At 44.6% G+C, this 25125-nt stretch overlaps 1 protein-coding gene across 1 annotated transcript in view; it reads right to left on the reverse strand.

Annotated features, from left to right (window-relative positions):
• The window catches only part of CCNL1 (cyclin L1), a 45782-nt gene that overhangs the window by 14274 nt on the left and 6383 nt on the right, over positions 1 to 25125 (reverse strand). The window contains exon 4 of the mRNA XM_044292506.1: positions 8684 to 8804. Coding sequence (XP_044148441.1) covers positions 8684 to 8804 — 121 coding nt within the window. The remainder of the gene's footprint in view (positions 1 to 8683; positions 8805 to 25125) is intronic.

Here is a 25125-nt window from a genome sequence, read left to right on the forward strand (position 1 = left end):
AAAACAAGGGTTAACTGCCAAACACCACTCAAAATGGGTTGCCCTGATTCTGTAGTTTACAGAAACACCCCATATGTGGTCGTAAACTACTATTTGGCCGAACGGGAGCACATAGAAGGAGGGGAACACCATATGGGTTTTGGAAGGCAGATTTTGCTGGACTGGTTTTGTTTATACCATGTCCCATTTGAAGCCCCCTGTTGCACCCCTAGAATAGAAATTTCAAAAAAGTGACTCCATCTAAGAAAGTACACCCCTCAAGGTATTCAAAACTGGGTTTACAAACGTTGTTAACCCTTTAGGTGTTCCACAAGAGTTAATGGCAGATGGAGAAACAATTTTGAAATTTCTATTTTTTGGAAAATTTTCCAATATAATCAATTTTTTCCAGGAGTAAAACAAGGGTTAACTGCCAAACAACACTCAAAATGGGTTGCCCTGATTCTGTAGTTTGCAAAAACACCCCATATGTGGTCGTAAACTACTATTTGGCCGAACGGTAGCACATAGAAGGAGGGGAACACCATATGGGTTTTGGAAGGCAGATTTTGCAGGACTGGTTTTGTTTATACCATGTCCCATTTGAAGCCCCCTGTTGCACCCCTAGAATAGAAATTTCAAAAAAGTGACTCCATCTAAGAAAGTACACCCCTCAAGGTATTCAAAACTGGGTTTACAAACTTTGTTAACCCTTTAGGTGTTCCACAAGAGTTAATGGCAGATGGAGAAACAATTTAGAAATTTCTATTTTTTGGAAAATTTTCCAATATAATCAGTTTTTTCCAGGAGTAAAACAAGGGTTAACTGCCAAACAAAACTCAAAATGGGTTGCCCTGATTCTGTAGTTTGCAAAAACACCCCAAATGTGGTCGTAAACTACTGTTTGGCTAAACGGCAGGACATAGAAGAAGGGGAACGCCATACGGTTTTTGGAAGGCAGATTTTGCTGGACTGGTTTATTTACACCATGTACCCTTTCAAGCCCCCTGATGCACCCCTAGAGTAGAAACTCCATAAAAGTGACCCCATCTAGGAAACTACGGGATAAGGTGGTTGTTGTTTTGGGACAATTTTTGGGGTAAATTAGATTTTTGGTTGCTCTATATTACTCTTTTTTGAGGCAATGTAACAAAAAAATTTAATTCTAAAATTGTTTCTACATTCGCTATTTAGTTTTGTGGAACACCTAAAGGGTTAACATAGTTTGTAAAGTAATTTTTGAATACCTTGAGGGGTGTAGTTTCTTAGATGGGGTCACTTTTTTGGAGTTTCTAGTCTAGGCTACATCAGGGGGGGCTTCTAATGGGACATGGTGTAAAAAAAAAAACTGTCCATCAAAATCTGCCTTCCAGAAACCGTATGGAGTTCCCTTCGTTCTATGCCCTGCCGTGCGGCTATATAGCCATTTACGACCACATATGGGGTGTTTCTGCAAACTACAGAATTGGGGCAATAAATGTTTAGTTTTGTTTGGCTGTTAACCCTTGCTTTATTACCGGCAAAATGGATTTAAATTTACATTTTGCCCAAAAATAGGTGTTTTGGCACCGTTTTTATTTTATATTTTTAACACCGTTCATCCGAGGCGTTTGGTAAAAAGTTATTTTTATAGCGACGACTTTTACGCACGCGACGATGCCCAATATGTATGGCTCTCAGACTTTGGAGACACTAAGCAGGCATCCTAAAACTGCGGCCCTCCAGATGTTGTAAAACTACAATTCCCACCATGCCCTGATGATGGCTGTAGGTTGTCTGGGCATGCTGGGAGTTATAGTTTTACAACATCTGGAGGGCCGCAGTTTGAGGATGCCTTCACTAAAACTAATATTTTTTGGGGAAAGAAAAATTGTTTTCGTGTCTCCAAAGTCTGAGAGCCATAGTGTTTTATGTTCTCTAGTGAACTGTTGGGGATTATAAAAATTTAGTACTCCATGGAAGTGTGATACTCCCTGAAGCAATCGATAATGCAGAGGCCCGGATGATCGGGGCACGTGTCACATTGAGTTGTGGTGTCCTTCCGTATCCCCCTCTTGTGACACACTCTGCACTTTTTTTGGGTTCGTCCCTTCTTTCCAGTATGGGGGACCACACCTGGAAAGTGTTGGCCAGGGACGATCCGGGCGCCTCCAGTTCCCGAGGTACTCCGGCCTGCTCTTTCCCGGTCCGAAAAGATCAGGTCTTTGAGGACTGCCTCATAGAATTGGAGGAATGTCCCTGTGCTGCCAGCGCTTCGGGATAGTACAAAAGAGTTGTACATGGCAACCTGCACCATGTAGACCGCAACTTTTTTGTACCATGCCCGGGTTTTGCGCATGGCGTTATATGGCGTGAGGACTTGATCAGAGAGATCAACTCCTCCCATATACCGATTGTAGTCGACGATACAATCGGGCTTGAGGACTGTTGCCGCGGTACCTCGCACAGGGACTGGGGTGGTGCTGTTACCGTGGATTGTGGACAGCATAAGGACATCCCTCTTGTCCTTATACCTGACCAGCAACAGGTTTCCACTGGTAAGTGCACGGGTCTCACCCCTGGGGATAGGTACCTGGAGGGGGTAGGCAGGGAGGCTGCGTTGATTTTTCCGCACGGTCCCACAAGCGAACGTGGATCTGGCGGCAAGGGACCTGAACAAGGGAATGCTGGTATAAAAGTTGTCCACGTACAAGTGGTAACCCTTATCCAGCAGTGGGTACATAAGGTCCCACACGAGTTTCCCGGTAACACCCAGAGTGGGGGGACATTCTGGTGGTTGAATCCGGGAATCTCGCCCCTCGTACACACGAAATTTGTAAGTGTACCCTGAGGTACTCACAATTTTTGTATAGCTTCACGCCATACCTCGCCCGCTTTGTGGGAATGTATTGGCGGAAACTGAGTCTCCCCTTGAACGCAACGAGAGACTCATCAACCGCGACCTCCCTTCCAGGTACGTAGGCCTGCTGAAATGTGGCCCCAAAGTGATCGATGATCGGCCGTATCTTGTACAGCCGGTCATAGGCAGGATCACCTCGGGGTGGACATGCTGCATTATCGGAATAATGCAGACATTTCCGGATGGCCTCAAACCGGTGACGTGTCATGACCATACTGTACAGTGGGGTCTGGTACAGGACGTCCCCACTCCAGTATTGCCTGACACTGGGTTTTTGGACTAGACCCATATGCAGCACGAGGCCCCAAAATGTCCTCATCTCGGCTGCACTGACCGGCGTCCAGCCACCGGGTCTAGCCAAAACTGAGCCTGGGTTTTGAGCGACGAACTGTTGGGCGTACAGATTCGTCTGCTCCACCATCAAATTCACCAGTGGGTTACTGAAAAAAAAACTAAAAAAGTCTATTTCAGTAAACCCCACTGTGGGAATCTGGATTCCAGGATTGCCAGCGAAATCCGGAATCTCAGGCTCAAAGTCCACTGGGGGACACCAGCTAAGTTCATCGGCAGGGGGCTCCGGTGAACTTATTTGGTGGGCCGGGAAACCAGTACGAACCCCAGGGCGGCTCGTACTAGGGTGGGCCACAGGATCCCTAGCATGTGTGGCCCCTGGCTCCGCCTGGCGGCGTCTCCGCTGCCTTGGTGGCTCATCGTCATCCGATGATGATGAGGAGGATGCGGATGACAAAAGGAACGTGGGGTCATCCTCATCCTCACTGGGGCTCTCAGAGTCGGAGGCAATCTGGGCATATGCCTCCTCGGCCGAGAACACCCGGCGGGCCATGGGTGTGTGTGTGTGCGTGTGTATGTGCGTGCGTGTAAACCTTTATTCTATGTGCGTGTGTGTGGGGGCACGGGTGTTCACGTACTAAAAAGTCCAGGCAAAAAAAAAGTTCAAACTTGCTGAACGTGGGCCAAGGGAGGACGTGAAAAGTGCCCGCAGATGGCAGGGGGGTTAGGGGTCTGGGGTCAATGGAGTTGATGAAGTTTGGAATAAAGTACTTTTTTTTTTTTTTCTAACTTTTCCCTTCTATCCCTGCCCTAAAGGTGCCTCTCCCTCACTGACCCTAACCTACCCTGGGTGGCGATGGGTGCAGGAGGGTGATGATGCCGATTTAGGGGGACACAGGAGCTGGTGCTGGACGATGCTGCACGGTCAGGGTGCTGGACAGGAAGAGGAGCGCAGGAAGTTTGAATCTCGCGCCTCTCTCCCCTGCACCAATCAGCACCCTGGACAGCGGCGTTCAGCACCAGGGCCAGCTCCGCCTCTGCAAATCCTCGGACTGCGATTGGTGGTGTAAAATTACGCCACCGATCGCAGTCTTTTTCCGGTTCATCGGGTCACAGGATACCCGAATGGACCGGAAACGCAGAAAACCGCAGGTCTGAATTGACCTGCGGTTTTCTGCGATCGCCGATACGGGGGGGGGGGTCCAATGACCCCCCCCCTGCGTTGTTACGGGATGCCGGCTGAATGATTTCAGCCGAAATCCCGTTTCGATTAACCCCCGCGGCGCCGGAATTCAGATTTTAAGTCAGGACGTACCGGTACGTCCTCGGTCCTTAAGGACTCGGGAAATAGGGCGTACCGGTACGTCCTCGGTCCTTAAGGGGTTAAAGTAACTTTTATTCAACCAGCAAGTACGGTAATTTTTTGACGGGAAAGGACATAGGTGTCTCCCAAAAGATAAGACGATGTACAAGAGGCATTATTGTGGGGAAAAATTTCTCAGCTTTTATTTACATTTGAGTAAGAAGTGTCCAGTCCAAAATTATTCATACCCTTCACAAACTGTCACATTCTGTGGGAAAAATCAAAAGTTCTATACCATTCAAATAGTCCAAGCTGTTCTAAAAGCATCCTAATTACCCAGATTATTTGGGAACAGTTCAACTCAACAGGTGAAAAACAGCAGCTCTCTGCAGTTGGTTTGTGGACAGTCATGGCTAAGACAAAAGGAGCTCAGTGAGGACCTGCGGCTCCGCATTGTGGCTGCTCACAAGTCAGGAAAGGGCTACAAGGCCATTTCTAAATGTTTTAAAGTTCCAGTGGCTACAGTGCAAAGTATTATTAAAAAATACAAGATGTTCCGCACTGTGGACAATCTCAGAGGACGTGGTCGGAAGCCAAAAAGGACACCTGTGCTGGCCAGGAGGATAGTTAGAGAGGTGAAAAAATAATCCAAGTATCACCACCAAGGCCATCCTGGTGAATCTGGGCTCTGCTGGTGGCAACGTCTCAAGGCAGACAATCCAACGGACACTGCACACTGCTGGGTTCCACAGATGCAGACCAAGGAGGAAGCCACTTCTCTAGATAAGGCACACAAAAGCTTGCTTGGCCTTTGCAAAAGCTCATCTGGACAAAGAAGACGACTTCTGGTCTTCTGTGTTATGGTCAGATGAAACAAAAATTTAATTGTTTGGTCACAATGATGTTTCCTTCATTTGGCGTAAAAAAGGAGAAGCCTTCAACCCAAAGAACACCATCCCCACTGTCAAACATGGTGGTGGGAACCTAATGCTTTGGGGGTGTTTTTCAGCCAATGGACCAGGGAACCTAATCACAGTAAACGGCACCATGTATTGCTCTTGGAATTACATGAGGATTCTCAAGGACAACATCAGGCAGTCTGCAGAGAAACTTGGCCTTCGGCACCAGTGGACATTTCAGCATGACAATTACCCCAAACACACAGCAAAAGTGGTGAAGAAATGGTTAGCAGACAACATTAACATTTTAGAGTGGCCCAGCCAGAGTAAAGATTTGAATCCAATTGAGAATCTGTGGAGGGAGCTAAAGATCAGGGTGATGGCAAGAAGACCCTCCAACCTGAAAGATTTGGAGCTCATTGCTAAAGATGAAAGGACAAAAATACCAGTGGAGACCTGCAAAAAGCTGGTCTGCAATTATAGGAAGCGTTTGAAGCTGTAATAGCCAATAAAGGCTTTTCTATTGATTATTGAGAAGGGTATTAATAATTTTGGACTGGACACTTTTTGCTCAAATTTAAATAAAAGCTGAGATGTCTTATTGTGGGGAAATGTTTTTTTTCCCCACAATAAGGCCTCTTGTACATTGTCTTATTATCTTTTGGGAGACACCCACGTCATTTCCCATCAAAAAGTTACTTGCTGGTTGAATAAAAGTAACTAAGTCAAAATTTGCCTGGAGTATGAATAATTATGGGCAGCACTGTAGATATGCACTGCACGCACCAGATCCAGAGTACGGAGCGACTGTTCTCGGGGATGAGATGGGTCCGGACAAAATTAAGGAAGAATAATCTCATTTAGATGGAATGTCGACACCATCTTTGGCAAGAAGGACTGCACAGGGCAAAGGATCACCTTATCCTGATGGAGGATCAGGAAGGGAGACAGACATGACAGAGCCACGAGTTCCGACACTAAGGATATAAATATTTGCACCCAAAAAAGCCACCTTATAAAGACAGCAAGCGGAGCGACACCTGCTGCAAAGGCTCAAAGGGAGAAGATTAGAGAGCGTTGAGCACTAAATTAAGATCTCAAGGATCCGACTGACGGACGGAAAGGGGGCGCAGCATGTGCCACCCCCTGCAGAAAAGTCAGAACCACCAAAAGCAAAGTTAAATTTCGCTGATAAAGAATGAAGAGAGCTGACACTTGCCCTTTGAGGGAGCCAAGAGCCAGCCCCAAGTCCATGCCCGACTGCAGGAAAGCCAAAAATTGCGGCAAAGAATAGCGAAAGGGAGACAGCTGTCGCCGCTCGCACCAACTAAAGTAGGACTTCCAGGTCAGGTGGTAGATTCTGGAAGACGCCGGCTTCCTGCCCCGAATCATGGTCTGGACCACCGCATCCGAAAACCCACAAGCTTTCGGTACGGCATCTTCAACAGCTATGATGTTAAATGTAGCGATCCTAATTTCGGGTGGAAGATCGGCCCCTGAGACAGAAGGTCCTCCTGGAGAGGAAGACGCCAAGGTTCGTCGGAGAGAAGGGCAACTAGGGACGCGTGCCTCACCCTGCGCGACCAATCTGGGGCCACAAGAATGACAGGCAGTTCCTCGGACATCATCTTCTGGAGAAGACGTGGGATGAGGGGAAGAGACGGGAAGACGCAAGGAAACGTGAACAGACTCCACGGCCTTACCAGCGCATTGCATGCCAGGGCCATGGGGTCCCTGGACCGCGCGACGGAGTCCTCGATCTTGTTGTTGAAGCGTGAGGTCATGAGATCCACATCTGGCTGCGCCCACCTCTCACAGATGGCCCAAAAGACCTGTGGATGAAGAGCCCACTCAGTGGGATCGAGACGCTCCCGGCTAAGGAAGTCCACGATTCCAGTTGTCGACGCCGGGTATGTGAACTGCTGACAGTGCAGAACATGTTTCTTCACCCAGCTGATTGGGTGCAGTCCAACAACTCCACGGTGGTGGCGTACATCAACTAACTAGCTTGGTCCCTGCAGGAAGGGATATAGCTGAAGAGGGAGGAGCTTACACCTTGCGTGCATAGTGTCTGCCTCCTAGCGGCAACAGTTATACCCATGGTCAAGGCCTGTGTCCCCCAATGAGACGGATGAGAAATTAAATTTTATTTTATGCAAATGAGCCACTATAAGCAATGAGGATGTTGCCCCTACTCCTAGAGGCTCTGCTCTCACTCCTCTGGGCACACCCTCATCATGCCGATTGCCAGGGCCTGGCAGTGTTCACATCTTCCTGCTTGGCCCTGTCAATGAACTTGATGAGGGTGTGCCCAAAGAAGGGAGAACACGCCCATTGCTCCTAGGAGGCTTATTTGCATAAATTTTTTTTTCACAAAAACAGAAGCACACAGAAAGAAGGGACACAGATGTTTTAGTTCAGATGACATTAGCACAGGTCTAAAGTCAGCCATTTCAATAACCAGGTTCCAGATGACAGAATTTTAGTTAAAGGGAACCTGTCACCCAAAAATCGCCTATTAAGCTGTTTACAGTACCTTATAGTGCTGTATAGTCGTTTCCTGATGCACTTTTTGTTAGTTTTGCAGCATGTATGCTCAGTCAGAAATCGATGTTATATTCAGCTGCTGCCCCGTGCTTCAAGTCAGGCTTGAAGTCACGGGGGCAGCGGCCTCGGCGTCTTACATGGCCCTCTCCCCGCCCCCTGCCTCTGTGACTGACAGCCGAAATCCGATTCCGGGACCGCGCTCAACGGCCGCATGCGCAGTAAAGGGCGGCAGGAGCGAGGTCCCGGCTGCCGCGCGTACTACGCGCCGTCTTACTTTCGCCGCACTGCGCATGCGCCCGACATCCTGTATCAAACGCGCCCGCGCCCGGCATCTGGGCGCGGGCGCGTTTGATACAGGATGTCGGGCGCATGCGCAGTGCGGCGAAAGTAAGACGGCGCGTAGTACGCGCGGCAGCCGGGACCGCGCTCCTGCCGCCCTTTACTGCGCATGCGGCCGTTGAGCGCGGTCCCGGAATCGGATTTCGGCTGTCAGTCACAGAGGCAGGGGGCGGGGAGAGGGCCATGTAAGACGCCGAGGCCGCTGCCCCCGTGACTTCAAGCCTGACTTGAAGCACGGGGCAGCAGCTGAATATAACATCGATTTCTGACTGAGCATACATGCTGCAAAACTAACAAAAAGTGCATCAGGAAACGACTATACAGCACTATAAGGTACTGTAAACAGCTTAATAGGCGATTTTTGGGTGACAGGTTCCCTTTAAGTATTTCATTTAGCCGGAGACCTTCCATACTGCATCTGCTCACCTTGTGAGGATGTTTCACGTGAACACAAAATCCCAGCTCCTTTAACACTCTTCTCTCCGCCTTTATTACTTGATTTTTGGTGTTTATGTAGCCTTGATCAAGTATCAGTGGACTCTGTGTCCTAATTTATGGGAAATAAAAGTTTCAAAATTGTTTGGAAACGAAAATAATCTTTTGCAGCCTTTTTTTCCCTTCCAACCGACTGAACGGCAACAGAAACCAAAAGGTTTGGCTTCCTGCAAGCATGTCCAGACTTCTACTTTGTACTGTCCAAGTTTAATTTAAGTGAGTCTAGGCGAACATATGCCATGATAGAACCACAGGCACAAATAAACTTACTGTAAAAATGGCAAAATAACTAACAACTCATCATAAAAAGATGCTCTACACTGAACAAGAAGAGTGTCTTGTAAGGTTTGAAGTGCTGTAGTGCACACTAAGGTCTCACTGTGCATACAAAATAGTATTTTATTAAATGTATATTTCAGTGATCTACTGAGGAATACGTGGAGGATATCAGGTTGGGCAATAAATTTGTGGCATAAACTCATGGAATTGCTTTGATAAACTGTGCTCCAATTGTGTCTAGGAAATAATATCCCTTCTGCAGAACAAAAGCAGTCATCTTACAAGCATACCCCCTTCAGCTGGCCACGCACCTTAAGCCTCATTCACGTCAGCATTTGTGAGCCTAAACCAGGTGCACCTCTAAACACAGAACATCTGCAGATCCTTATACCTTATGTCTGTGGAGGCTCCACTCCTGGTTTTGGCTCACAATCACTGATGGAAACCACTGACGTGTGAATGAGGCTTTAGATAGCAGTGACCTGAACACCTGTTCAGCTGCCAGCTATTTCTTATAACCCCCCCATACAATAGACTTCTCCCTGGAGTATCGAAAAATCAGGCATGTTGAAATTCAACACACCTGATGCACCCCCCCTTCTGCCATTGGTTAAGGCCCTCTGCACATAACGGTATTCTCAACACATATTCCCAACAAATATGACATCCGTATGCCATCCGTTTTTTTGAGGATCCATTGCAACAATGCCTGAACCGGACAAGAATAGGACATGTTCTATTTTTTGCGGGGCTACAGAACGATCATACTGAGGCTGTCTGCATTTTTTTGTGGACCCATTTAAATGAATGGGTCCGCATCCTATCCGCAAAAATAAACCCAAAAAACTGAACGAACACAGAAACAAATCAACGTTCGTGTGCATGTAGCCCTTTTGCAAACTGGGTGCAGAACCATTAATTTCAAAGGGGCTGGAAAAAAAAAAAAAAAAAAAAAAAAAAAAGACAGCACACTGTGCTCTCCATATCCATATGTCCATGCCACGGTCCCGTGAAAAAGATAATACATGTCCTATTCTTGTCTGTTTTGCAGACAAGTATAAGACATTTCTACAGGAGGTGGAATATAAAATAAAGGTTAAAATGACTTTCATTAAAAGGAGGTTTTCTGGGTGTTTAATATCGATGACCTTTCCTCATATGGGGGTTGGACCCCTGCCAAACACCCCCCGCCGATCAACTGCTTGAAGAGACCATGGTGCTCTTGTGAGGGCTGTGGACTCTTCTTAGGCCAGTGACATGTTCATTATTAAAGTGGCCTAGGTGCAGCTCATTCCCATTCAAGTGACTGGGGCTGAGCTGCGATACCAAGCACAGTCACTCATCAATGGATGACAATGTGCTTAGTAAGGCTACTTTCACACTCGCGTTTTGTGCGGATTAGTCATGGACGGATCCGTTCAGATAATACAACCGTCTGCATACATTCAGAATGGATCTGTTTGTATCATCTTTAACATAGCCAAGACAGCGCCGTCTTGAACACCATTGAAAGTCAGTGGAGGACGGATCCGTTGTGCCAGATTGCGTCAGAAAATGGATCCGTCCCCACGACTTACATTGTGTGTCAGAACAGATCCGTTTGGTCAGTTTCGTCAGACGGACACCAGAACGCTACAAGCAGTGTTTTAGTGTCAGTATCCAAAGCGGAATGGAGACTGAACTGATGCATTCTGAGCAGATCCTTTTCCATTCAGAATGCATTAGAATGCAAACTGATCCGTTTTGGACCGCTTGTGAGGGCCCTGAACGGATCTCACAAAACGAAAAGCCAAAACAGCAGTGTGAAAGTAGCCTAAGGTGCGAAGAGGAGCAGTACTCATGAGAGCGTCGCTGCCTCCTTAGATGATCGGCAGAGATGCTGGGTGTCAAATCCTCACTAATCTTGATTAACTATCCTGATGATAGGTCATCAATATCCAAATCTTGGAAACCCCCTTTAAACGTGTACTGGCACAATTATGGCTACATAGTATTACAGATCTATAAAACAGCAAAGTGAAACCACTAGGACATGTATCTGTATATTGTTAAATATACATATCTATACACACTAAATTTACTTTCATAAAAAATATCCTCAATGGGAGCTAAAACGGAAAGTCTCAGCATAGGCATCCTAAAGCCTGGGTCATTGTAAACCTAGACTATCAATGTCTATTTAATGGAAAACACAGGTTAAGATCATATATTTTAGGCTCCAGTCACTCATTTGCTGTTAAGTGGCAGAAATAGGGGAACATGAAAAACTGTTAAAAAGGAAATGTTAATGTGTCTGTCATTTAATATCGTACAGAAGTGTAAATGTAGCTTTAAACGGTTCAAGTCCCATTTCAGCATTAAAATATACAGTTCTCACACTGACTGCTCAAATACGTGTATTAAGCCTAAGGCACTTGGATAATAAAGATGTCTAAAAAAGATATTCATTTTAAAAGGATAACCGATCCCATTCACTTTGATTGGGCTAAGCTGATGGACAGCGCCTAGGCCCCTTCCACCAAATGATCAGCGGTTTTACACCCAACGGTCTGATATCAATGAGCTTTCCTGGGAATTATTTCGGTATTCAACTCAAGTACCACACCATATACATTGTTTTACCACTGCGGATGATGGCCAATGTATCTCTACAGTGGCATTCGTTTCAGGTATATGCCAGGGAATACTAGATTTATGTAAACACAGGCTAAGGGTACATTCACACGACAGTATGTTTTGCGATCTGCAAAACACGGATACCCGCTGCATGCATTCTGTGGAATAGAAGAGCCGGCCCCTAACAGAACAGTCCTATCCTTGTTCATAAGGCAGACAATAAGGTGTTAAATTTTTGGCGGAGTGGACATGGAATGCACATGGAGTCATTTCCACTATTTTTGCAGCCCCATTGAAGTGAATGGTTCCACATACGGGCCACAAAAACAGAACGGACACGGGGAAAGAAAATATGTGCCTGAGCCCTAACACCCAGGCCTATATGGTTAAAGCAAACTTAGTTCACTATAAACACTTGTTATAATATAAGTTTAGTGAAGTTAAAATCGGGGAAGGTCTGCGTACTGCGATTCTAATACAAATGCTGGCACATTATGTCCCATCCCATCCAGACTGGAAGGTGTTGCCTATTATTCTCCAGAACTCCTGCCAATTATCCGCCCATTTGAAAGACTACTACATCAACTGCCTCAAATGCATGCTGAAATGTCAACTTTAAGGCCCCTTTCACACGGGCGAGTATTCCACGCGGGTGCAATGCGTGACGTGAACGCATTGCACCCGCACTGAATCCTGACCCATTCATTTCAACGGGGCTGTGTACATTGAGCGTTGTTTTTCACGCAATTGCGCGTTGCGTGAAAATTGCAGCAGGTTCTATATTTTTTTTTTTTACAAAACGCAGGTCCCATAGAAATAAATGGGGCTGCATGAAAATCGCATAGCACCCGCAAGCAAGTGCGGATGTGGTGCGATTTTCACGCATGGTTGCTAGGAGATGATGTTAGTAAATAGGGATGAGCAACCCCAGACCCCAATAAAGTCTAATCACTATTATTTTCCCTTCTAAAATGATTATAGGGTAAAATGATGGCATTCCTACTACAGAATGCTAACTAAAATGTCCATTGAGGGGATAAAAAATAAAAATAAACACCTCATCCACTTGATCGCGCAGCCGGTATCATGGTAACCACATGGTGAGTGCTGCACGATCAAGTGGATAAGGCGAGTTTATTTATATTTTTTAACCCCTCAATGGACATTTTAGTTAGCATTCTGTAGTAAGAATGCCATTATTTTCCCTTCTAACCATGTTAGAAGGGAAAATAAAATAAACAGAACACCTAACCCAAACTGCAGTGAAGAAGTCTGTGTTCGGGTCTGGGTACCACATTCAGTTTTTTCTCACATGCATGCAAAACTTAACGCCATGCAATCGCAGACAAAACTGACTGAAATTGCGTGCCTACTCGCGCAGGTTTGCCACAATGCACCCGCCACTCATCTGGACAAAATCCGTGATGCCCGTGTGAAAGAGGCCTAAGGGTATATGCAGACATGGATTATTGTGCAGAAAATTTGCAGCATAAAAGAGTACCAGATTATAATATACTCATGTACACGGTGAGGATATTGACCTGCCATGTGGACTTTGGATCTGCAGCATGTCAATTGTGTGGATTTCAGTGCAGATTTCAACTTTTGCAACACAAAGGGTATGGAGTAAAATCGGTGACAAAATCTGCAAGTAAAATGCGGATTCTGATGTGGAAATGCAGCAATAAAAAACCATGGAAAATTGGCATAAACTACACTGCTGTGTGCATCTATGCTAAACCTTTAAAGGGAACCTGTCACCAGGATTTTGTGTATAGAGCTGAGGACATGGGTTGCTAGATGGCCGCTAGCACATCCACAATATCCAGTCCCCATAGCTCTGTGTGCTTTTATTGTGTAAAAAAAACGATTTTATACATATGCAAATTAACCTGAGATGAGTCCTGTCCCTGACTCATCTCACATACAGGACTCATCTCAGGTTAATTTGCATATGTATCAAATTTTTTTTTTACACAATAAAAGCACACAGAGCTATGGGGACTGGGTATTGCGGATGTGCTAGCAGCCGTCTAGCAACCCATGTCCTCAGCTCATACACAAAATCCTGGTGACAGGTTCCCTTTAAAGATTTTTTATGATAAACATTATTAACACATGGTGGATGCACATTCATGAGAATGTCCCTTTGCTTTTGTAAGAGTTTCGAAAATAGACAAGAATGCTTTATAAAATGGAGAAAGGTATGGTTCCCAGAGTTTAAATAAATGCATGAGATGGAAATAACCCTTTAGACCAGGGGTCAGCAATAGTGATGAGCGAACTTCTGTTTTCAAGTTCGGCATACAAGGATTAGGTTATCTGAGAATCCGGTTATGGATTCTGCTACCACAGACCATAAGTTATAGTACGTTGTAGCAGAATCCAAAACGGAATTCTTTGAAAACCCAAACCTTGTACGCTAAACTTGAAAACAGAGGTTCGCTCGTCACTAGTCAGCAACAGTCAGAACTCTAGCTGTTGTGGAACTACAATTCCCAGCATGCTCCATTCATTTCTATAGAACAGGGCTGGCCAACCTGCGGCTCTCCAGCTGTTGAAAAACTACAACTCCCAGCATGCCCAGTCTGCCTACAGCTATCAGCCTACAGCAGGGAATGGTGGGAGTTGTAGTTTTACAACAGCTGGAGAGCCGCAGGTTGGCCAGCCCTGCTATAGAAGTTCTGAGAACAGCAGAGCAAATCTGCATCTTAGGAATTGCAGTTTCACGACAACTGGAGGTTGCACACCCCTGCTTTAGACAGTTGCTGTCAAATGGGTGTCACATTCAACATGGAACAATGATCTATGCACACTGCTAAAAAATGTTACACAAACTGGTGTTCTGTCATTTATTTGGAAAATGATGGAGAAAAACTGTCCTAGTGCTGCAGGGGCTTCATAGAAACATAGAATGTGTCGGCAGATAAGAACCATTTGGCCCATCTAGTCTGCCCAATATACTGAATACTATAGATAGCCCCTGGCCCCATCTTATATGAAGGATGGCCTTATGCCTATCCCATGCATGCTTAAACTCCTTCACTGTATTTGCAGCTACCACTTCTGCAGGAAGGCTATTCCATGCATCCACTACTCTCTCAGTAAAGTAATACTTCCTGATATTACTTTTAAACCTCTGCCCCTCTAATTTAAAACTATGTCCTCTTGTAGCAGTTTTTCTTCTTTCAAATATTCTCTCCTCTTACCTTGTTGATTCCTTTTATGTAGTTAAAAGTTTCTATCATATCCCCCCTGTCTCGTCTTTCTTCCAAGCTATACATGTTAAGGTCCTTTAATCTTTCCTGGTAAGTTTTATCCTGCAATCCATGTACCAGTTTAGTAGCTCTTCTCTGAACTCTATCTCCAGAAGGATATTGATACTTTGGAGATATGGTCTCCAGTACTGAGCACAATACTCCAAATGAGGTCTCACTAGTGCTCTGTAGAGCGGCATGAGCACCTCCTTTCTACTGGTAATGCCTCTCCCTATACACCCAAGCATTCTGCTAGCATTTCCTGCATCAACATAGCAAACACTTGTTTCCTATGCATTTGTGCCAGATTGATTGGTCAGCTGTTGTGATGATCACATATTCAGATGGTCAGAATGTTATGTAGTGAAGAGGATAAGAGAGAATATCATTAGTAACCAGGTCCCACAGAGTACATATAGACTAAACTGATTACTCAGCTACTGATAATTTAAGAGGAATCCGGCCTTCGCTGACGCCCAGAAAGTGGGTGGCAATTACCCAATAATACTGGTTACTTCTGTTTATAACTGTATCCACTGACTTTCTTGGGGGCTATGTTTATATGCAGCAGCCAATCTGAGCATACATGGGAGACAGAGGTCAGACCACTGACTCCAATTAGAAAAGCTGCAGTTGCTGAACTGCCTTAAAGAGGATGTCCAAGAGTTTGAGGCCTTGTTCACATTTCCACGTCAGTTTGACATTCGTGGAAACAAAAAATAAAATAAAAAAAGTCAGTGTGTATTTCATCAGTGAAGATACCCGTGTATGGTCCGTGTGTCACCTGTATTCCATGGACACTGCTCAACTGAAAGTTAGTTTCTAGAGCATCTCCCATTAGTGATCAGTGATGTGTTTTTTATGGACCCATAGACTATATTGAGTGTGTTTGGTCCACATCAAAGTAGTGCATGTCTCTGTAATTTTTTCAATGACCACCAGTCAGTAAAAAAAAAATACTGATGTGAACAGACAAAAAATCCATGAGAACGCAGTCTATATTTAGCTATGGATACAGTTTCTTGGTTCTACATGTGGAATATGTCTCGGTTTGCTGTCCCGTGTGCTGTGGAAAATGCAAACCGCACACGTCAGTAAAAACTGGAAATGCGAATAAAGCCTGGTACTGATGGACCATCATGAGGGTAGGCGAGTAATATGAAAATTCCTGGACAACACATTTAAAGCGGGTCATTATAATTTACTTCGCTAAACTATGGCAGGATATTTTAACATTGAGCCCAATGAGCTATCATGTCAAGTGGCCCACACAGCAGACTCATGCCAGTTCCTCCTTTACCTACTAAGTGACCGATGTACATACTTCTATACCATGGCAGCCAGTAATCATAACACGGCATGAATATGATGGATTAATAAGCATTAATCTACTGGATGCTGCCTAATATATATTGTGTTGCTTGGCATCATAGCTCTGCACACCCGACACTACATAGGGCTGCCTGCAATTCAACACTCCAGGTAGAAGTAAAACTGGCACCTCTAGTGCAGCGCCAAAGAGGACAAATGCTTTAAATCTGCCATAAAATTCTGTGTGGGGAAATTATTCCATTTGCACCACAACTGGCTTCAAAAAGTAAATTTTTGGACCTTGCTATATATTCAAAATAAATAAATAAATCGCAAAACTTCTTGCATCTTGCTGTAGCCATCTTTGATAAGTGGCCATGTTCAGCTATGTTAGAGACACCCAAGACTTCAAGTGACTTGTAAAGTCACAATGTTACTGCAGTAAAGGGAAAGGTGGAACAGACAAGTGTCATGTTTTATGATGCCAAGCAACGTTTGATAAATTTGGTGCAAATAATTCCAGCGAGTTCAGAACAAACTTCAAAAATCCTCACTATGAGAGACCTTTACTAAAACACTGGTCAATCTAACCCCAACTACCATCAAATGCGCCATAATTCTCAAGGGGCAGCATATGCTTCCATTTGCAGTGCATTTATGTAGGTCTGTGCCAAAATGGGAATCCCTGTAATATTTTGCATAAGCACAGGGTGCCAAACTTCATGACTTTTTGATGGCCGTTTTCTGGCGTACAGCCCAAGTGCAGTACTGGACTATGCAGTAATTCTCTGAATCTACCAGCAAAGCAGCCCTATAGTGTGAGGCCTATTCACAGCCAAATAGCATGTAGGGAACATGTACACTTCATAACCTAAGTATGGGTTAACTAATCAATCCGGATAAGGAATATATATTGTCCAATATTATTGCTGGTACAATCTAATAGGTTAGGCTAGTTTCACACTAGCGCTTTTAGATCAGGCAGGCTGTTCTGGTAGGGAGCAGCCTGCTGGATCTCTCTGCATTCTGGCACTGCCGGGAGCTACCGCATTGCTGTCTGGTCCCGTTCACTATAATGGGAACCGGCAGAGATCCGGACACAACCTGGTAAACATGTAGAGAATTCTCAGCATGTTTGCCAGGTCTCCATTTGTCCGCATTATAGTGAATAGGGCCAGCGGGTGTCTGGTAGCATCCGGCAGACAGTTGTGGTAGGTAGATGTCTAAGGCTAGTGTGAAACTAACCTTATTAGAATGTGCAAAACACGGTCCCAGATTTTAATCTAGAGTAATGATTTTATTACTCTACCACGGCACTCTATGCTGGCAGCAAATGCTGACTTCTATTGCCTCCCCCCTCTCAATGTAAAAAGTAAACCATGTTTTATAAATCAAGATGTGAAGATTTATTTATTTATTTATTTTTTGTCCAGTTACTCTATTACAGTGTACCAGGTGTACCAGTGGGCTGGTGTGAGGGACAGCTATTTAATTATGTAACTACCACACACTTTTTTTTTATGGTTGAAGACAGTTATGGCCTCAGCCAACAAGGGGGAGGGGGGGACAGGCACAACTTATAGGGATCATCACTGCTGATATCACATCTACAGGGCGAGGTCCAGGAGAATGAGAGCCGTGCTCAGAGGAAAGGTCACTGATAAAGTAGTGTCGATGGGGCAGAGTCTTACAACCCTTGCCACACCTCAAAATGTAGAGAACTAATGCAACAGAAAATGACAAAGCGCAAGAAGACCAGGGATTTTAGAGGGGGGGGGGGGACCACAGTGAGTGATATCATGTTTCCTGTCAATTGATGCTGAAAATTACAAAACCTGAATCTCTCTTTAATGTGTGCCAAAATCGTACTAAAATAAATGGTGCACGATTCTGCAATTCTGGCACAAAGCAAGCCACCTGTTTGGGGTAGAAGACTAGACAGTCTAAAAGGTGTGCTATATTTATAATCCACAGTGATAAATTTGGGCCAATGCAAAGTGGAAATGAAAGGGATTGCTTGGCAAGGACATGAAAGTGCATAATGGTCATCTGGAAAGCCAAACACTACTTACACGACAATATGATAATGAAGTTATAATGTAATAGGTTATTAGGTAGACTAGGAGTAATTACATTAAGGGTCCATTCACACGTCCGCAACTTGGGTCCGGATCCGTTCCACAATTTTGCGGAACGGGTGCGGACCCATTCATTTTCAACGGGGCCGGAATGGATGCGGCCAGCACACTATGTGCTGTCGGCAGCCGCACTTCTGTTCTCGAAAAAAAAATAGAACATGTCCTGCAGTTGCGGACAAGAAAAGGCATTTTCTATTATAGTGCCAGCAATGTGCAGTACGCGAAATGCAAAACATCTACGGACGTCTGAATGGACCCTTAGGGTGAGTGCACACAGTTAGGGTGCGTTCACCTCTCCAGAGAAAATGCTGGCTGTTAGCCAGACAAAAATCTTTGTATGCAGTGGTATTTGTCTGGCCGAAACCTGGCATTTAGGTCGGACGGCTACCGGACCAGCGGCAGACCTCTTTATTGTCAATGAGGATCCGGTAGTGATGTAGAGTATTTGGCAATGCCGGATCAGGTAAACTCCAGAAGACTGTTCTCTGCCGGAACAGCCCATCAGAAGTGTTCAGCGGAGATGTGAAACGGGCCTAACATGCAGTCTTGAAAGCCAGAAGGAACTGATCCTCTGATCAAAACACATTGTAGACATTGTTAGTGTAAGGCCTCACGCACACGGCTGTGCCGTTTTTTTTGCGGAAGCCGCCTGTGTTGCCTTCCGCAATTTGCAGAACAGAAGCTGGCAATATAAATGCCTATTCTTGTCCGCAAAAGCGCGGACAAGAATAGGACTGGTTACATTTTTTTAACGGGGCCGTGGAACAGAGCCACGGATGCGGACAGCACATGGAGTGCTGTCCGCATCTTTTGTGGCCCCATAGAAGCGAATGGGTTCGCATCCGAGCAGACAAAACGGCGGCTCGGATGCGGACCCAAACAACGGCTGTGTGCATGAGGCCTCAAGCAAACGTTAGCAAAATCCTTCATATATGTGCTGGCAGCAATTTTAGGACAGTCAGCTGAAAGGCAATTATCAGTTCTGCTTATGCAAGGCTTTCGTTAGGATTACTAACTCAAATACACAAAGCAGTAGACTGAATTTTAGACTATATAACAACATTTATGTAGAACAATTTATTACTGAGAAAAATAATTTTATAGAGTTTATGAAAAGTGATTATTTGGCATAGGCTGCAATGTCGTAGGAAAGGAATTATGGTAGCAGTGCCTGCAATCTGTATTTGTGTTTTGTTTGCAAGGGTTTCTCCAAGCATCACAGTTAAAGCCTCGTCCACATTTCCACATCCATTTGATATCAGTGGAAAATCCATCTGCCTTTTATGTGTGAAGAGTCCATGTTTGGCCCCTGTGTCATCTGTATTCCACAGACACTACTTATCTAAAAATTAATTTCCAGATCCTCTCCTACCATCCATGTTGTGTTACTGGTTTTTCATGGATCCATAGACTTCAACAGGTGTGGTTGGTCAATATCACGGACTAAAATAGCTTGTCTCTGTGGTGTGTGAACGAACACATTAAAATCCGGATAGCACATGTCCGTGAAAAAAAGAAATGTGAACGAGGCCTTAGGCATGATTGACACAGCCATATTATAACTTGATTTTTAATACACAGTTAGGTCAGTGCATGGGCCTGGCAACTACTTGGCGTCAATAGTCTCCTTGAGACATGGGGAAAAAGTAATGCATGTCATGAGTTTCTCCACATGTACCAAGGGCCCGTATAGAGAAACTCAGGGCGTCAACTATGGCTCTTTGTGCAGTCTGTTGTGCTCAGGTTATTGGCACAGACTATAAATGAGGATTTGTAAGAGAACTGTACAGGTCTCTGCTGCAGATTTTCAGTACAGTATCCTGAAATCAAGACCCTGACCAAATATGTTATGTGCCAACTCAAAACAGTGCGCCAAGGTATTCAATACACTGAGTTCAAGAAGAGAATCTAAAATTGTGTGCACTGTTATAAAGATCTCTAATAAAAAACTAATACATTATTTTTTAAAAAGTGAAAATTACTAAAACTTCTATTCCCTTGTGGTTTGCCATGATACTTTAAAGCACACAATCCCCCAATGGTTATAATTACTTCCGACAGATAAATAAGAAGCTGTCTTTTCTCTTGTCAGATGTACATAGTGTATAATGGGATTGGCTAAAATATACTTTGAGAATATAGGATTGCTAGAAAAAGTAAGAGGTGCCACTATAATTATTCTTCCCTGCCGTGTGTTTCTCTGGGAAAATATTGACAATCAGTTAAAATAAACTTGGACAGCAAAGACAAAGGCTTAACATGATACAGGAGTCTGTCCAAATGGTTCACCAGTGGCCAACCTGTGAGTCCCCGATTCCAGTGACCTATTCTCAGAGCACTGGCTTCTCCAAGGGGATTTTCGACACTTCACTCACTGTTGCCAAGACGACAGCTTCATCTCAAAGTACCACTCCACATCACCCAGGCACTGGTAAATGTAGCTGGTTGCTGTATAGTCGGTTGCAAGGGGAAAAAAATGTAAAGTCACTAAAGGCATCTAATAGATATAAGGCAACAAGTTTATGTATTGATTCACATGTTAAGGTTGTCCTACATTCATATCAGATAGAGAACTCAAGATCAGATTACAGATGGGTTAACAGTACAGTCAATTAAATAAAAACAAGCACAAACAAGCCTGAATTTAAGCTTTACTATGACATGGGATTAGATAATAAAGTTACCACAGACATTAGATATTCCCCGTTGCCTTAATTACCATGCACATTCAACCATGCCACAGAGGCCACTGCTCATCTCAGGGGAAAATGCTGGGGAAGACTGCTCCGCCATGGAGCACTGCCTGGAGGGAGCCAGATTTTAGGTGAATACCACCGAGATGAGCAGGGCGCACCAACTAAAACCCAACATCTATCACCCGCTTTTTATAAATTGATGCAAGACTTATGAGACCCTAACACCTATGCTGAGAATACAAGAAAGCATGACGACACTGGTGTGATGCCATACACTTCATACAAAATCATAGCAAAGGCGTATAACAGTAATACATATAAGTACCTGTCACCACAAAATGCACCGCAATCTGCAGGCAGCATGTTATAGAGCAGAAGGAGCTCAGCAGGTTGATATATTTTTCTGTGGGGAAAGATTCAGTAAAACCTGTAATTTATACATTTATACCTCCTGTGAACAGCTATCAGTACAGGGACGAGGTGTCATCAGTGACTGACAGCTATATCTCTACTAAGGGTCCATTCACACGACCGTATCAATGGGTCTGACTCCGTTCTGCAATTTTGCCGAACAGTTGCAGACCCATTTATTTCAATGGGGTCGCAAAAGATTCGGACAGCACACGGCATACTTCCATTCCACGGCTCACAAAAAAGATGGAGCATGTCCTATTCTTGTCTGCGGTCACAGACAAGAATAGTCATTTCTATCACAGGGCAGGCTGTTTGCTGACCGCAAAATGCGGATATGTGAATGGACCTTGATACACACAATGATATCAATGATACCACCTCCCTCTTGTACCTACAGTTGTTAGAAAATGCAAAGATATAAATGGATAAATTACAAGATTATATATAAATCTGCTTAGCTCCTCCAGCTCCATAACATGGTCAGACTGCTTTGCATGTTGTGGTGACAGGTCCTCTTTAGAGGCGCTCTCAGCACTGACGTGTCTGTTTCAGTACATATTTCTATTCCACAAATATTTCAGGAACACTGTCTTAGAACTTTGCATTGTTTTATTCCTCTGTTAGTTCTCTTGGAAATGTATGAATAAATTACCAACTGGGTGTTATTCCCCCTGTAAGTTGGTTGTGTCATGCCAGGAGGAATGGTTCAACACCCACTTGGCAGTTTATTCTTACATTTGGGCCTCATGCACACAACCGTTGTGTTTTGCGGTCCACAAATTGCAGAATGGCACGGACAGCTATTAATATAACTGCCTATTCTTGTCCGCAAAACGGACAAGAATAGGTCTGGTTATATTTATTTTTTTTGCGGACCATGGAACGGAGCAACGGATGCAGAAAGCACACGGAGTGCTGTCCGCATCTTTTGCGGCCCCATTGAAGCGAATGGGTCTGCATCCAAGCTGCAAATACTGCGGCTAGGATGCGGACCAAAACAACAGTCGTGTGCATGAGGCCTTACAGGAAGAACAGAGGATGGGTGCTTCAAGTTATAGGCAATGCAAGCATTTACCAAACCAGACACGTGGAGAGCTAACAGATTCAGCAACCTTTGGCACTCCACCTACATGCAACTATAACTCCCAGCATGTACACTTAGTTGTTCTTTTAACTCCCACAGAAGTGAAAAGGGGATTCTGGGAGTTGTAGTTTCAGAACAGCTGGAGTACAGAGGTTGCAAATCTCTGCTTTAGTGTTCATTTACAAAACGTTAAAATTGCATTCTCAATGGAGTATTTTCCTTGACTATAGCAAATCTTGGCCCATTCTTAAAGAAGACCTGTCATCACTCCCGACATGTTTGTTATACCAAATAACTGTATTCCCCATCCAGTAATGATTCTGGAGCAACTATGCTGTCCTGTCCCTCAGTTATTGATACCACAAGTTATTAGGCATTCTCAAACTGCGGCCCTCCAGCTGTTGCAAAACTACAACTCCCAGCATGCCCGAACAGCCTACAGGTATCAGCCTACAGCAGGGCATTGGGGGATTTGTAGTTTTACAACAGCTGGAGAGCTGCAGTTTGAGGATGCCTGCTTTAAAGAGTGAACTAGAAAACCCAGGTTCATGGTAATAAAATGTAACATTTGTCAATGACTGTCTGCTGTCCTGAAATGCAATATCCGTCTGTTCCTATGTCATGTTGTCCAGGGCAGCTGGAAGATTTTGCCTTGTTACAAACGCTAACATTAACGGTACAGCCACATTGGGTCCCGTTTAGGCTACTTTCACACTAGCGTTCGGGCGGATCCGTTCTGAACGGATCCGCTCATAATAATGCAGACGGAGGCTCCGTTCAGAACGGATCCGTCTGCATTATTTTTAGCATAGAACAGCTAAGTGTGAAAATAGCCTAGTACGGATCCGTCCAGACTTTCAATGTAAAGTCAATGGGGGACGGATCCGCTTGAAGATTGAGCCACATTGTGGCATCTTCAAACGGATCCGTCCCCATTGACTTACATTGAAAGTCTGGACGGATCCGCACGCCTCCGCACGGCCAGGCGGACACCCGAACGCTGCAAGCAGAGTTCAGCTGTCCGCCTGTCCGTGCGGAGCGGAGGCTGAACGCCGCCAGACTGATGCAGTCTGAGCGGATCCGCCTCCATTCAGACTGCATCAGGGCTGGACGGCTGCGTTCGGGTCCGCTCGTGAGCCCCTTCAAACGGAGCTCACGAGCGGAAACCCGAACGCTAGTGTGAAAGTAGCCTTACACAGCAGAACTGCCATGGATTTCAGCCTATGCATTGCAAAGGGCGAAATTCGCACCACAGGTCAATTTCTTAAAATCTTATCCACATTGCTGGTACTGTAAACTGTTGTCTGTGGTGCAAATACATAGTGTTTATGCCCCATGTAAACCATAGGATGAATATATTTCAATGTTTTATCTAAGTGTTAGGAAAATATAAAGGAAAAACAAAAACAGATTTCAAGCTGTGAAATACACTGCAAGGGGGTTTGTAAAAAAAATACTGCTACCTTTTTCCGCTTTTAGGGCTTGCACATTGCCACCTTTAGGCTCACTTCACACTGGCATTCAAAGCCTCAATCACGGGTTTTCATTGGCCTCTCTGGAGTTTTTGGTATCAAGAATAGCAGTGTAGAAATATTCTTGCTCTTGCAAATACTGAACCCCATAGAAGTCAGTAGGGTCTATCAGGATTTGCTGGTGTTATCCATAAGGTAACCATCTTATGGATAAGCGCTATCATGGCTCCATTATAATTAGGGATGAGTGAATTGACTTCGCGTAAAACTTTGTTCCAATACTGTATGGCGCAGGAGCTCCGTACAGTATTAGAATGTATTGGCTCTGATGAGCCGAAGTTATTGCTTCACGAAGTCTTGCGAGTCTTCGCATAATAGCTTCAGAAATGAATTTGTACTGTAAAAAAAAAAATCCCTGAACACTTGGGTTTGGTTCCAATGTTTTATCCGAAGTCGCTCATACCTAATTTTAATCAAAAGGCACTATGTTAATCAGAGCCTTAGGCTACATGCACATGACCATATGTGTTTTACGGTCCGCAAAAAATAAATAAAAATAAATAAATGCATCCGTATGCAGCTCCATTGTAACAATGCCCAAAACGGACAAGAATAGGACATGGGTGCTGTCTGCATTTTTTTTTTGCTGACCCATTGAAATGAATAGGTCCGCATTCTATCTGCAAAAAAAAAAAAAAAAAGGGGACGGACACGGAAACAAAATATGTTTGTGTGCATGTAGCCCTAGGCTGGGGATACACAGCCACATGTGTTGCGAGCCGAAAAAGATAAAACCACACTCCGCAGAATGTGAAGCAGCAATGTCATGCAACTTTTTGTAGTAATATTCAATGGTGTCGCACTGCAAAAGTCCCACAAAAATCCAACTTAGGCTACTTTCACACTCTCATTTTGTGCGGATCCGTCATGGATGGATCAGTTTAGATCAGTGGTGGCCAACCATTTTTCGTCTGAGGGCCACACTAGACATGGTATAAATTTCGCTGGCCAGAACCAGGTAGCTTTGCCAGAAAGAATTGCAACCACTGTGAAAGGGGGGGCACATCTGGGCATTTTGTAGTAGTAATGCCCTCTGTGCCTCCTTC

This window comes from Bufo gargarizans, chromosome 4 (genome assembly GCF_014858855.1).
Source record: "Bufo gargarizans isolate SCDJY-AF-19 chromosome 4, ASM1485885v1, whole genome shotgun sequence".
Classification (NCBI taxonomy): Eukaryota; Metazoa; Chordata; class Amphibia; order Anura; family Bufonidae; genus Bufo; species Bufo gargarizans.